The sequence below is a fragment of the Manacus vitellinus genome, unplaced genomic scaffold (assembly GCF_001715985.3).
Source record: "Manacus vitellinus isolate BGI_N305 unplaced genomic scaffold, ASM171598v3 scaffold_3_pilon, whole genome shotgun sequence".
Classification (NCBI taxonomy): domain Eukaryota; kingdom Metazoa; phylum Chordata; class Aves; order Passeriformes; family Pipridae; genus Manacus; species Manacus vitellinus.
In genome coordinates this window covers 6,947,898-6,963,626 of record NW_021940535.1, presented here as the reverse complement: position 1 = coordinate 6,963,626, position 15,729 = coordinate 6,947,898, and the positions used below count along the sequence as shown (strand labels likewise).

At 36.8% G+C, this 15,729-nt stretch overlaps 1 protein-coding gene across 13 annotated transcripts in view; it reads right to left on the bottom strand.

The window, feature by feature from the left end:
- The window catches only part of ARPP21 (cAMP regulated phosphoprotein 21), a 194,625-nt gene that overhangs the window by 93,829 nt on the left and 85,067 nt on the right, over positions 1-15,729 (bottom strand). For 11 of the 13 annotated variants that reach the window (XM_018075337.2, XM_018075344.2, XM_018075345.2 and 8 more), the window contains exons 2-7: positions 9,841-10,009; positions 7,989-8,194; positions 7,111-7,146; positions 6,112-6,201; positions 1,851-1,995; positions 537-615 (exon numbers count right to left, since the gene is read on the bottom strand). In XM_018075337.2, the coding sequence (XP_017930826.1) occupies positions 537-615; positions 1,851-1,995; positions 6,112-6,201; positions 7,111-7,146; positions 7,989-8,156 (518 nt within the window). In that variant the 5' untranslated portion in view covers positions 8,157-8,194; positions 9,841-10,009. The remainder of the gene's footprint in view (positions 1-536; positions 616-1,850; positions 1,996-6,111; positions 6,202-7,110; positions 7,147-7,988; positions 8,195-9,840; positions 10,010-15,729) is intronic. The other 2 variants (XM_018075342.2, XM_018075343.2) reach the window with 1 other exon arrangement.

The following is a 15,729-nucleotide window of genomic DNA, read 5'->3' as shown; positions in this document are numbered from 1 at the left end:
GTTCTCCTATAATTGCAGAATTACATGGTACCTATTTAGCAGATCCAATTGAAATGAAGGATAAAAATCACAATGTATAAAAATGTTACAGATCCTTCCTTAGATGTTTAGAGGCAAATTTAATGATGATATGGGCTTGTAGCTCCAAATGACAACTATGGGAATACTGAGAGAAGAATTTGGCACTGTGCACAGGATTTTAATTGTGTGCAGCACAATTAAAGGAAAGCTATTTTATATTCATATAGAAATCTCCAACCATAATAATGTATTATTGCAATCACCACATAGAGCTGTATACAAGAAGGTAAGGACAAAGACCAGATGTTAAGTGAAATTAAGCAGTGGGTGACTGGATCAAGGAGTAGAAGTTGATGACTTTTTATAGCATTTCTCTCAGTTAACAGCCTACCTTCCTTTACATTTTGCCTCATAACCATCTCCAGAACAAATAAAACACAGTGTACAGTTATGGGAAGTCAAAACCTGCCACCTATAATTGCAGAAATACCAGCTCTAACACAGGAAATACCTACCTGGGGTTATTCTTTAATGTGTTAATGAGAAACTCATGCAAATCTATGCCTGTTGAATCTGTATACTCTTGACTGCAATCTGAAAAATAAAAACAAACACCCTCCACTCATTTATTTCATTTCAACAGTTACAATTAAGCGACGCTATAAATCAAATCCCTTTTCCAGCAATAATCTGAAAGCACATGCTCTGAAAGTGTTCATTTGGAGTTCAGCCAAGAGGGATCTACATTCTGAAGCATCAAGTGGACATTCATGGTTCCTCTGTACCACTCCACCGAGAACACAGCACCAAAACTAAACATTGAAAGAAACTGCAGGTTTTTTAAAAACACAGAAAACCTTCAACCCCATTCAAGATCCTGCCAAGTTCTTCCTTTAAACCACTAAAACAAATTTTTAAAATGAGGAATAAAAAGTTCTATTCATCAATGTGTCTTTGTATCCCTTAATAAATGTCGTACACGGTAAATGAGGAATCATGCCAGTAGGAACTCTATTTGCATTAACAGATTGAAATCCAATGACACCTGGGAGTGGGCAGGTAATAGGGATGCGTGACAGTAGTCAGAATTAGTGTTTCAGTATTATCTCCTGACTCAAAAGTAAACACAGATCGTCATGTTGGCGTGAACTGTGAGAGCTCCACTGGAGTCAAATGACTGTTCACACCAGCTGCAGATCCACACTCAGGTAGGCAATGATTATTTTGAGAGATTACACTGCAACTGTATTCCATGGATTAATAAAAAGATTTAAAAAACAATAGTAAATTTAGATACAAGATCTTTCCTGAATAAGTCTTATTAGGTGATAATAGTAAATTGCAATGCAGGTTGAATGCCAAGGATGGATTTCCTTACAGCATTTAAGATAAATACTCCAGGAGAGAGGAACAATAGTAAAGAGGATTACTCTCTAATGCCTACACTGCACAAATTACATGCCAATATATTATCATTAATCTGGAAAAAAAACATATTAGTGTCCTACACTTACTATATAATCACATATATATTTATATATTTATGTGTTTATACCAATATGGTTAAGTATTCAAAAGATTGCTTTTACATTAATGAAAACTAATAACATCTAATATCAAACCTCAGTGTGGAAGGTTTCTTCACTCTCAAAGCCTGATGTTTGTATGGAAAAGGTTCTCATGCACATACATTTCAGGTTCTGAATTTTCTTAATATGAAAACACTCCTACTTATATATTTATACACAAATAAATAAATACATGCTTATAAAAATATATGATCCTTTCTACAACAGTAATCATAACAATTTAAATATTTTTAAGTTCACCTTTTGATAACATTCTGATCTTGTTTTTTTCACTGTTTTTATCTTTATTTTTATCCTTCTCTTTTTCTTTCTCGGAGTCATCTTTATTATATTTATCTTCTTCTTGCAAGCTAGGAAAACTGGAAAGCTGTAGTTGGATTGATTCCTGTTGGGAAAAAAAAGATAGATAAATTATGGGCCAGATTCAGTAAGCTTCCAATGGCTTCCAACCTGCAGATATTGGCATTAAACTACGTGTAGCTAGAAAAGCTGAAGCCAGATACATTTCTTTCCTATTTGAAAAATGAGGTTTTTTTTAGCCAGGAGAGTAATGACATCTTAGAGGCCAAATTCTACTAGTAAGTAGGTATTTTTTCTCTAATATTTGAATACTATAAAATGTTAGTCTACCTATATTAAGGGCACTATATTATGCTCCACTTCAGTAATACTCACTTAAGAGTTATTAAAACAATTAAATACATTTTACATGGGCTTTCTTAATTAATTTTATAATTTAATACTACACGCGTTAAGTGATGATCAATGGATGGATATCTGAAAAATATCACTTCTTCCCCTCTCTAGAAAACCTGCAGTTTCATATGAACTGTTTTGCACATGTAAGTGCAGTATCAGCTAGACTGAGCCTTCTGGGTCTGATAGTTGAAGAGTGCCAGCAAATTATATACTCAGTTGTATACAAGAGGACATACTAACTAATCAGGTACTTTACATTTAAAGACATATGGAGATGTGCCTTTAGCAAAAGAGGTGAAATGTGCACTGTGATCTTTCAAGTACATTATAGTAAGTGAACTTCTTTAAGGCATCATGAGTTTTATCCTCAAAAAGTCAGTATTTCAGAGACTATGAGTCCCTTTGAAAGCATGCTTCAGCTTTTAAAAGTTAATTAAAACTCAGAATTCAAGCTGGTTTGCATTTTCTGATTTTCCTTAAAGAACTTGTTTTTCCCTGCTTACAATATTACTTTATACCAGCTTTGTTTTAACAAAACCCAAATTGTTTTCTTTTGAAGTTACCATGGCACAATCTACACATTTCAAGAAATCTTAAACTGGTTGGACAAACTTGAAGGAAGCATACTTCTGTGTTTTATTCTTTTAAAGAAAAACAAAAGTGCTCAAAGTAATACTATATGATTAAGTAGTGTAAAAAAAGCACATTTGAAGTAAGCTGTCACAAAACTCCCTGGTAAAGTGGTTTTCTTTAATAGAAGAGAGTCCTGCATGCCTGATAATTTTTTGGCATTATGTTAATAAAAACCTATATCACCAATACTGGAGAAAATTGGAGTTTCTTGAATGCTAGTAAATTCCCTTCCTTCACAATTTTTCAAAGTATACTAGCATACCAAAAGAGTAATAGAAAACATTAAAGTAAGGGGTGGTTTTTTAAACAACCAGACCATTATGAATTCAAAAAATGCTTCCAGTAATTATTACAAATTTTACGTTTCTGAATTCTTTAAAGAACTACAAATCAGCCATCACAATACATGTAAGACAAGCTCCTAACAGAACGGGATATCAGCATAAACATGTCACAGTAAGACAGAAATTGGTAACTTCTCAGCTGAATCATTACTGACTTTTTGTGAAGTTTGAATGTTGCACAAAAGACTTGAGATGAAAAGCATTGTAAAAGAGAAACAAAACCCTGGACCCAAAATTTAACCTGACCTACCATCCTTAGTCCCTACTTCTGTTAGTTTTGGCTGACAGTATTAGCCAGAAATTGAGCCTACAGAGGGAAGGAGTGGGATTCCTGGTCATTTGAGGTAAGGCTTCATAGAAAAATGTTTCCTAACCTGCTCAGTTGTGCTCAGAAGACTATCGCTATGCCTACTTTCTTTCACTTCAAATGGCAGTTCAATTTCTCTTCAAACAACAAAGTTTGGATCAACCACTGCTAAATGACCCCAAAGGATAACTTTTGATTCCAGGCACTGCCAGAAGCAGAGCGACTTGTGCTGCTAGCTTTTCAACAGGAGAAAAATGTAACTGGCCATGCTGTTCCCAGGATATTAATCCTAAGCTTCACAGTGGTTCTTAAAAATGCACATATGAAAATGATAGACTTTACAATCATATGAACACAGCACACGTATGAAGATACAGTAGATACTGTTTTACATGTAATGTAATAGTGATGTATCCGCACTAGAAGAAACACACAGAAGGGTTGCAGAGTCGTGAAAGCAAGTTACTGTATATTTTCTTAGATTTTTTATTGATTTTTCTCAATAGTAAAATACAATGTTAATAAATACATTGATACAAGTATAGAGAACAACAAAATAAATAATCAAATTGCAATAATACACTTCTTGGTCAATAGTATAACATTAAAGGCAACATTTCTTTTAAGTAAGGACACAGCGAACCATCAGGTAAGCATTCAAGATCAAGTAATACAGGTAAACAAATTTTTTCCTTATACAGGAAAATGAAGGCAAGTATCCAAATATAAATACAAACATCAAGTCTGCAGTACAATCCATACTCAGTAGTTCTGGCAATGTACCGTACATTCTCTGGTAATTAATTCCCTGTGGTTTGTAAACCATTAAGATAAAATAATACTTTAAAAATTTTAAAAAAATAATTCCAAACCAAAAAATAAGCTATTTCTCCTCTAACTTGAAAGCAAAGGAATTTGGTTGGCATAAAACTTCCTGTATCTTTCAGCCAGCCCAAGGAGGAGCCTGCAGGTCCAGCTTTCCATGGCAAAGCTGAGCCACATTCATTAGTACAAGGTCAGTGAGAGCAAAAGGGCAATTCCTATCAAATTAATTACACCAAGCCAATTGTGTCTTTAGGAAACAGATGCTGGGGTCAAGGGAGACATTTCATCTCCCATAAATATTTTAAGACAGTCAAAGAAATCTTTGCCACAGCTGGTCAGTCAGGTAAGATCACAGGCTGTGTGTAACAGGAACTCCTCCTCTGCCTGGTGTAAGGATAGGGATTTTGCCTCAACACCTGCCAGTCTCTCTGACATTTAGTACAGGTCCTGTGCAGTACATTATAAACTACCAGCAATGCTTAATACAATCTCTTTATATTGTTCTCCTTTTCATTCTCCATTAAACAATAGAAAATACAAATAAAATCAGAACAAAAGCCACGCATTTTGAGTAACGCAAGTCAAGCAGAAAGCATCCTACCTACAACAGAACAACTGATAAAATAACCTGCTCATCTACTGCATAAGCATCATTGTAGAGCAGTAGAACATGTAGATGTCCCACTGCTAAACAATTTGGTTTTTGGTCTTTCAAAAAAATTAAAAAAATAGAAAAACCTCTCCTTACTTATGAGCTAAGAGGAGAGAAAGATTTGTTTCATTTCAAGTCAATAGAGGAAACAGTGAGAAAGTACACTTAAATGTCTTTTTTTTTTTTTTGTGCTAAGCTCACAAGAAGCCACTTGCTCAAGCTCTCTTGATAGCCAGTCTCAACTGTACATAAACATCTCATAAATTATAGGCAGTGTTCACGATATTTTCGGTTTAGGTTAGTTGGGGTTTTTTAAGCCTTGCTCTCACTAGGCAAGCAAAGAGGAGTAACTGAGGCTTAATTTTTGCTTTTTGCAGTACTTTTTGAAGTTAGTCTACAAAGACTGCCACCAGTGTTATTGTCCAAGGTGAGGGGCGCAGAGGACAGAACTCTACCAGCTGCTGGGAATACAACACTACCAGTACAGATAAACTCAAATACACACTTTTTGATAGAGGATAATTTACATCAAGAGTTTAGAAAACGAATGCCACTCAGTAGGAAGCATCCTTGGCTCTATCAAGGTATTTTAGAGAGCGAAGGACATTTGAATTTTATGTGAATGGGCACACTGATATGAACTGGAGTCTTAGAGGAACCAGAAACCAGAGCATATTCATAACTGTATTTGGTGCAGCCTCGAAAGAGATAGCCTTAGAGACAAGAACATATTAATATTCTTTTTGATTGTTACTATTTTTTAAAAATTTTAATATCTGAATACTTTTGAATTCTTTTCCATTTGCTGAAATTTTCAGGGGGTCTGGAAAAAAAAGCAAACAACACCCTGTGATATAGTATAAAACTAATATTTCAAAATAAAGTTCACGCTAAACCAGACAACTCCATAAAAACATGTTCACTGCTGGATGTAATTTTTCCCCCAAGAAAGACACCGTTAAATGCCCAATTAAATAACACAACCATGCAACTGAAGATGGAGGTCAACCATGCAGCTAACAGCAATGACTGCAGATGTACCTGATTATCATGAAGATTTTCTGCTCCCTGACGAGGGGACGACTCCTCACACACAGCAAGACTCCGGACAAGTTTTCCTTTAGCTCCTGACTGAATAAGAGACAGAGAAAACAAAACAGAAAGCACTACTACTGACCCCAAGTCACATAATTTGCCCAAATATCTGCCTAAATATCCCAAATAACAACTAACCACCCCCTCAGCAAAAATGCATCTGCCTTCAATGTGGATAGAAGAGGATTCTAAGCATTGACCCATTTGCCACAGGGAAGGTGAAAGGTTTCTTTTTTCCTTTTAATCATTTCTGCTACAGTTCACTCACTTCCACCAAAAATTGTAACTGCAAAGAACGGATAATCCAATACTGAAGGTAATTTAACATAAACTCAAAGGTTCCTTTTGTCATATGGTTTGGGTTTTTTGTTTTTTGGGGTTTTTTTTGAGGGTCCCTCCCTTTCTTCTAGTAGTACTATATCCAAGGAACACGGACAATAAAATGTGCAGGTGCTATGGATCTGCACTTGAAAAATTAAAAGAAGTTTTTAGGGTTTCATTTGTTCCTAGAAGTTCCTTCCCATCCCTGCCCCCACCCTCTCCCCCCCTTAGGGAACTCAGCAATCTCTGCTTCCTTCTGTCAAGATTAGTCCATTAAAATGGACTTAAAATTCTAAGAGAAACATTAATTACTAAAGCAAAAGGAATGTACCTTTTCCTTCTCCAGTGGTGCACAGAAGCACACATGCTGTCTAACACAAGCACACAGCAAGCCCAGCAGCATAAAAGTATGATGGATAAAGGGCAGTCTGACACATTATATTTAGAGGCAGTTGTCTGCCTTTGTGCAACAAGAATACGGGGTAAGGGGCAGAAAAAAACCCACAACATAAACAAAAAAACCAACCACACAAGAAAGGCTACCATTCCAACTGCAGGTAGACATTTAATTGAAATTCTTCATCCTGTTGTGGCATGCAATTCCAAACAGAGATAGACCCTTACCTTAGATCTCTTTTTCTGCTGATTTGCACCTCGTTTCTGGGTATAGCAAAAAAAGAGCAGTTATCACTTCAGTGGAAAATGGGCATGACAAGAGCTTTACCAACATATAGACTCAATCACTTCTAAATGACATTTTAAATCAGTTTCTGACTGCAAAAGCAACTTCCTCAAACCCTGTCTGAAAAGCAGGGAAAATTAAGAATCATCTCTGCTTATAATTATTCATTTTATGAACAGGTATAAACAAGAGAAAATACACTGCACAGTGTTCTGCAATTTTGGATATAACAACAAGGTAAGAAAAGGTATACTTAAGTAAATACTCCCCCTCTCCAAATTCCTCTTAAATTGTAGAGTCCCCCTTTATTTTTATATTTGATTGAGCAAAAAGGATTAAAGCTCCCTCATCCGATAAAGGCTTCTTATCAAATTACCTTCTTAGGCTTTGCATAACAACTTTTTGTTGGTAGTAACACCTACAAACCAAACCACATATTAAGTAGTTATTCATTAGTATTACCTGTAAATTCATGAGATTAAGGTAGTTTTCTAAATCCTAACAAGGTAAAACAGTCAAATATTTCACAAAGTTTTAACACAGATGTCTAGAAATAAACTTCTCAGAAAAAGTAATAACAGGGACAGCAGCCTAAAGAGCTTGAAAAGTATAACAAATAACAGCATTTTATAGCAAAAAAAAAAAGAACCAAAAATAAAAACAAATAAATAAATAATTTCAAAAGGAAAAATAGAAACAGTCTCAAAATCATAAGAGAAAAAATAAGGGAAGTGTAGGCAATGAAAGAAATCACAGAAATGGAAAAGCAATGGTATCCCATTGATATTTTAACATGCCCATTTCACTATTCCTGTCTTACCTGCTGCTCTGTCTTGGAATCGCTGAGCTTCTCCTCCTTCTCCTCTACTTCTGAGCTTTCAGATTTATTAAGAATACAGTTGTCTGGATTGGCTTCGGAGATGGCAGTCTCCTGCTCTTTTGCAGCTTCCTCTGCTGTCTCCTGGTTCAATTTACCTTGCTCAGACATTCTTCCAGACAGAAATTAAAATAACAAGATTTGGTGACCTGAAAGGTCATGTTATCACGACACAAACACACACACACACACAAAAAAAAAACCACAGGGGGTGAATTTTTTTTTTTATTTCCCAGTTGCGTTTCCTTTATAAAAAAAACTAAAATGTGCGCTCAGGAGTGCAAAACTATGTATGTCCCGGCTGAAGAGACACACTGAATCCATAATATTGGGTAACAGCCGAATTGTGCCAGGTTAAGCAAGCAGATCTCTAATTAAACAGTCTTTGTGCAGAGCAGATATAAGGTACGGTGCTGTGACAACCCAGCCCAGCCCCAGGACTGCCAAGGTGCAGGCAGGGAGAGTGAGGCACTCTGCTACAGAGCTCAGTGGCACTAAGCAGGAAGGACCCATTCAGACTTCTAGGTGTATTGCATTTCAGTGCTCCCCTCCCCTAATCTTTTTTCCATTTTTTTTCTTTAATAAAAGATAGTAGCCAAACAAATACAAATAAAAACCAAGCGTGAGCAACAACACTTTTTAGCACTCGAACATGAGTTTTATGCATAGCAGAAGTCATGGTGCTCATTACCACTTTAAATATATACATATATATATATATAAATTAAGAGCTAATCATTCAAGATAAATATGAAATCTAAATTTGGCTATAAAGTTCCCAGGGTCAACATTTTCAGGGATCAAACCAACAGCTCCATTATTAAAACCCTAATCCTCTTCCCCAACTCCATATCATTCTCCAGTACTACGAAAATCCTACAGGAAGCTCTTGGCAGGTACTTCTAATGAAGATATCTTAACCGAACTACATTTACTCTCAGCTCACAACAGGTTGTTGTACAGAAGCTTTAAAGGCTTTTCAAAGTTAAAGCCTATTATTATTTTCTCTCTCTTTTTCTCTCTCTCTCTCCCCCCCACCTCTCTCTTGAAGCCTCTCCCACTGATCAATTGTCAAATCAGACTCATGAATAATTTAACTTTTCTTTCTCCGTCCATTTGGCTTAAGAAGCATCTTCAGGAAAAACAACTGTGGATGAAAAACGGAGTTATTTCAGAAAGGGTCTTTTGCAACACCTTGCCATTTCTCAACAATGAAACAGCGGCTATTAAGCAAAATCACACTTTGTCATTTTTTTTTTTACAGTTTGAAATTAAACATTCAACAGATCTGGTATCACTTACCTTTACCTTTTTTTAAGCTATGTTTTAAATGAAAAAAAACTAAGACATACTTTTTCCAGTTTTCGCTTTTGTTTTCACACTATAAGCAAATAAAATTTCCTATATAATCTCCCTGTTAAAGAAGGACTGTGGATTCACAAGAAATGAAGCCACATGGTTCACAAACAAACTGACTGGAATCTGAAACTCACAAATCAGCTCACAGTACAACAAGTCAAGCTTCAAGGTATTCACCTTCCTTCCACCACTCTCCCCAAGAGGGCTGATGATACTGGCTACTCTACAGTTACAATTGAAACTTGAACCACTTAATGAAAATTCAGAACACGATGTGTGGCAAGACCTTTAACTGGGCAGTTAAATAATCCTTAATTTGTTAAGATTTTCATCAAGAAATGCACACACTCTTCATGAACTTGCAGCTCATTGACATGCTTACACAGTGTTCAGAAAAACAATGAGTCACATGAGCTGCACGAAAGAAGCCATTTACCTGAAAAACTGCTATAATTCCCACTGTCTTTCTCGTGTCTTCTGTTGCTCTTTGCTGGTTAAGTCCAAACAAATTATCAACGACAACGTGAGTCCCATGTCCCCATTAACAGTTCAGAGGGCCAATCTCCATTCTGGTCCTTCAGAGAGCTTGATGCACCATAGTCAACCTGGAAAAGACGAAAAGTAAATAACAACATCGGTAATGATCATGGCACAAGGTAAGGATGTAATAGATAGGACCAGCTTTCTAACACTAATGACCAGCTTCAAGCAAATCACTTTCACAGCTTGATCCAGCTCCACCTGTCTCAAAACTGCCTGCTTCTTCTCTAATGAAGGCTAGAGCCGGCTGTTCAAGTCATAACAGCTCCTACGCAAGGAGCTAAAATTAACAATTGCATTATGCGCTGAAGATTACTCATTTCAATTTTAACCTTTTTTAGTGAATTCCAGCACTTTTCATTAAAAAAAAGGCATATATACATATTTATATATAAGCTCATCTGTTTGCTTCAACAGAAATCAATGAGAGCATGAGGAAAAATGATTTTCCTACTCTTTAACTATGGCTTCTGCTCCAATTAAAATTTCAGTAGTCAAACACTATTGGAAAAGAAGCTAGGTGGGTACTTTTAGAGAGTGACCTGCTTTACCGGGGTAGTGAATAGAGATGTTCATTTAATAAGCCAAATAAAAGCTGAAATGACCCAGAATGGGAGGAGGAGGAGAAGGAAAAAATCCTATTCTTTGAACAACAGCCACCAGAAAAACTTTCATTTGAGGCACTGTGCGAGAAGGGAAAAGCAGACCTCCAGGTTATGGCTTGGAAAATAAACCTAAAGAGAGTTGCCTCAGCAATGCAATTTATGCTGTTCATCAAGATTGTGTTTGCCAGCTGAATAGTTGATTTAACAGAAAACGAGCATTTTAGGATGAGTCGGACTGATTTACAAGCCATGGCCACGTGCTGAACTGTCTTGATACAACAGGCACCTCTTCTCAAGGCTTGCATGTGAGTCACAGTTGAAGCAATCAGTGCAGGCATACAAAAACAGCAACTACTAAGCACGAATCATTCTATTTGGGGGGAGGGGAGATGGGGAGAAAAATAGACAACAATAAAATCAAAAAACCTGAAAATCATCTCACGTTGTTAGACTCCCTCTTTCTGCAGCATGTTTTACACTGTGCATGACTGCAATTGCTGTACAGCATGTGCACTGGAACTCACCATGTGAAAAGAGCTGGATTTGATGTGCCAGAAATGGAATTTAGCTTTTCAAAAAAAAATCAAGTCCTGCTCTCTCTGGGAGCCCCAGTGCACAGTGGAGACCAGCAGGCAGTTCTGTAAATTACCACTGCCATTCTGCAAATTTATGTACATAACAATATTTCTTTTTCTCAAACCACTTAATAATTTGTACAGAGTCACAAAAAATAAGTCTTCCCGCTAGCTTTTTGGTATTTCTTGCAGGACTTTTTTTGAAATTTTTGCTTATTACAAACATAAGATCACAATGGAAATGGAGGAACAACATGGAAAACTATGCCCAAGCGCTCAAGCACATGCAAAAGTATTTCATGGATACAATGCTCAGAGAGCAAAGAGTGAATAAACCACTGACTGAATATCCTTTCCTCATAACCATCTTCCATCACACTACCAAAAGAGAAAGGGGTGAAAAAAGAAAAATCAATCAAAGCCAATCACAAACCAAAAATCCTAAGGAAGTAGGGTGCATTAAAGTTTCGCCTGGAAAACAGCCAGCCAGGGAATTGACAATTGCAATCAAAACCCTCCAAAACAAACAGACAGATATCTGTACCAAAATCAGGACACACACAAAAAAAAATAAAAATTCAGTGTGACCATGTAATGTGAATTAACTATTCATAAAACAAACAAACAGAGCAAAAACAAACAACAAACCAACCCAACCAAAGGTATCATATACAGCAAGCAAGGAGATCTGCCAAGACTTGGTCTTGTGCCACAGATGCTCAACATCATTTTATCATGCTTTACCAAATACATATTTCTTCATAAAATGAGTTCCCCATATTGTTACATTTAAGGTCGCTGAAGCCAACATCATTTTTCATTGGCAATGTACAAGAAGACCATAGAATCTTAAATTAAAACAACAAGAGCTATCCATAAATTTTCCCAAGAATACATAAGCAAGTGGAAAATAATCTTATAACGTGCAGCTACCACCCTCAAACCTGCAATGACAGTCTCTTAGGATGATTTTTTAAAGAAATCCCTCCTTATTATCTTCTGGGAAATAAAAAGAAGAGAAGAAGTGAGACATATAGCAGTTAAATCGAGCTCTCCACCTTCCCTTAATATAGATTTCCTCCTCCTACATTAGGCAATTTACAAGTGATGACTAATCATTTACATACTACAATACGTAAAATACACTTCTGGTTGTTTGGGTGGGTTTTTAAAGGGACTCAGGTTTCTATAAAATATTTCTGGGCGAGTATAAATAGCAAAAAGGAATCAGTCAGAAAATAGCCTTTAAAAATGAGACATTTATGTTTCCAGAATATCTGGTTATTCGGTGATGAATGCACTTTTTACTATTGTCAGTGCTGCAGTGACAGCACTGCCATGGAAAAACACATTGGATTATTCTTTTCCTTGCGCATCAACAGAAACGTCAGTGATGATTTGACTGACAAAACCTTCAGTACCGAAGTGACGCAAAAGGCTGAACAAATGCACTTCTGTTTTTGATCCTCAGGTAGAAACCGCAAAGCTTGTTGCTAGGCAAAAACTACTTTCTTGATTTGCAAGCGAACAAAATTTCATAGGGGTGGTGGGATCGTAGAAGAGGTCTACAGAGCTTGAAGCAAAATTTCAGCCCCTAATTCCTTAAGCAACTTGAATATTGCCCATGGGAATGCAACAGAAAATACAGGGGCCCACCAAGTCATCTGCAGGTCCACTTTAATGGAAATATAAGCACCAGTTGCTCAGCATACACTGTGGGATGGCAATGCTGATTTTTTTCTTAAATTGATTTCTTTTCAACAGGATTTTCATTTTAGAAGCTGAAAGTACTACTGAGCTTGAGCAAATACAGTCAGAGCTCAAAGAGAAAGGGATGAAGAAGGCGTGTATGGTCACATACATTCATACAACACATACCACGCAGATTCCAAGAAAAGTCTGTGGGAAGGAATACATTTCATTTAATGCAAGAGTTTAAAGACTATACTCAGAAAAAAAGCTGTCAAAAAAGCAAAGAACAGAAAAACAAGCAAAGACATTAGAAAGCCCTATGCAATGAGCATCTGAGAGGTGACCATCAACTGACATTAAAGAGAGACATCTGAAAAAACCATTAGAGCCCACCACAGGTGAGCAAGCCTTTTCTGTATTATATAATAAATGTTTTGATGTTCTCATAGGTATCACATGCTGAAGCAGGCATTTCAAGATCATTATGCTCCCAGGATCAACACGTCCTCTCTCAGGGAGGAGATGAGCAAGCTTTAAGGCCAAAGAGCATAATCTTCACTGAGAGCAGGTAGCAGGCAGGACTAAGCCCTGACAGAATGAAATCCAAGGGTCTTTCTTCAAACAAATCTGCTAAGCATAGAGGTAAACGCCATTTCAACCTGAATGGATCCTGTTACTGAAAACTGGCTGATGCTGGCCATATCCACACACCAGGATCCTTCTCATCCCATAGTGATGAGAACCACTTTCATGAATGGTTTGCAGGTAAGACCCCATGAGCTGGAAGCAGAGCTGTCAGTCATGATTTCCACTATGTGATATATACCTCATTCATACAAGATAGGTTTGACTCATTATTGCTAACTCACTCATCAGACTCCTGGAAACCACTGGAAACAGACCATGGTATTATCATAAGATTATCAGGAGACACAACTTTCAATATTGACAAACTCTCAAGGCCTAAAGCATAAGCTTCCAGTTATTTGACATTTACTTAAATATTCTAGTTTCTACCATCAAGCAAATCTAAGAGAATTTTGTCTTCATGTTGTCCCCTCTTCATCATCACTAAAAAACCAGATAGAGTAATTCCCTATATTTTCTGCTCCTACGCATCACAGACATTTTCAAGTAAAAAGTCATTTAGACTCATCCAATAATGGCACTTTAGCAGAGACTGTCAGCAGACAATATTTTTTTTTCCACAGTTACAGAAACATGAGCATCTGCATACAAGCAACAGCACAATGGCCATTGACCAACCTCAAGGAGACCAGCAATCTATCATCAGTGTCAGTGGTGGTCAAATTTGATGAAAACAGGGCAGATTGAAATATACTGGACTAGATTTGAGACCTTATGCAACAACCAGCTGTCTTTTAAAAGGCAACTAGATGATATGGAGCAGCATCCCAGTTGAAGCATCTATTTTGGAATAGAACTGGCTCTCCTCCCAGTCTGCACGTGAAACCTGGTATTTAAAAATGACAGCAAGAATGAGAAGAGTTTAACAACCAAAGAAAAAACCCAGAAGTAAATCAACTTTTTGTGGTTTACACCCGATTCCTTTTTTCAAATGGATCCTCTTGTTCTTAACAGATTGCCACCAATATTTTTCCACTTTAATCCTCTATCAGATGACCTCATGTCAATGCCATCATCTTTAGCCAAGTAATAATGATGTTCCCTCCAGCTTGTTGTTTTTCTGCAAAGCTAGAAGCTTTATCCAGGAAAATAAATATAGATGGCCTTTAGGGAGAGTCTGCTTTGCTTTAATACTTTAGAAAAGGCTTGAAAAAAAATGCTCTTTTATCTGTCACAATGATCATTTGAAGTCTTCCAGGATTATCATGAAAAGATATGAGGCTTTGAATGATCTGGCTAATAAATGTCAATCACCCAAGTTTAGTAGGAACTGAGTAACACCCAAACTTTTAACAAGCTAATCAGATGTACAAATCAGTACCACTGGAATGACTTGTTTGCTTTAGCCCAGCCTTCAACACCGCCTCATGCATTTCAGACCCATACGCCAAATTGCATCTCATTCCCCGACAAAACCTGACAAATTTCCCTAAAATCAAAGTCATTAAATTAACTGGTCTCACTATTAGGTGGTGGAAAATAGCACAGCACTTGTGACTACAAATACAGGGACAGAGAGCTTCCTAGCCGCCCTTTCAATGTACACAGGTCTCCTTGAAATACACAAGAGTCATTTTCCTTAAATCCTGTAATGAAAACAATAGCCAACATCAGAAAATACACAATTCAAATGGAAAGAGGGACTGAAACTCATCTTCCCAGATAATCAGATCTATTTCTCAGCTATCAAAGATAATTATATCACAGAATCCTCTTAAGAGATTGATAGCCTTCTTTTACAATTAGAGGGGGTCTAGGGAGAATGCTTTAGAAATCTTACTGTAAGGATGCTCAGTAATCTCACTGCCTTGCCAGGACATATTCTCCATTACCCCATTGTACAGATCAACTACTTCCTACATTTTTCTTGTTGTGCCAATAGCTGTTCTTAGGATTAATTAGCTTTACTAATTTCTCAACAGTTTTGTCTTCCTGTAGGAAATAATAACTACATCACCTCATTATTTGTTGTTAGGTTTAAAGAAGCCCATTCCTTTTAATTGCCAGTTAAACAGGTCTACACTGCTATCATTACTATCTACATCTAATCTATTTTTTTAACCACTGACAGTCTGCTTCAATGTTTCCTCCCATTTCACCAGGACTGCACTCTGGACACAGATGTTCTTCCACCTATCAACAGGCAGTGATAAATGCACTAGAGGAGCTCCATTTCCACAAACACTAAAGCCAGTTTAAAGACAGTAAATAACACAAGGACATCCCAGAAGCAGTACTATTGTTTCTATATGAAACACTGATCAA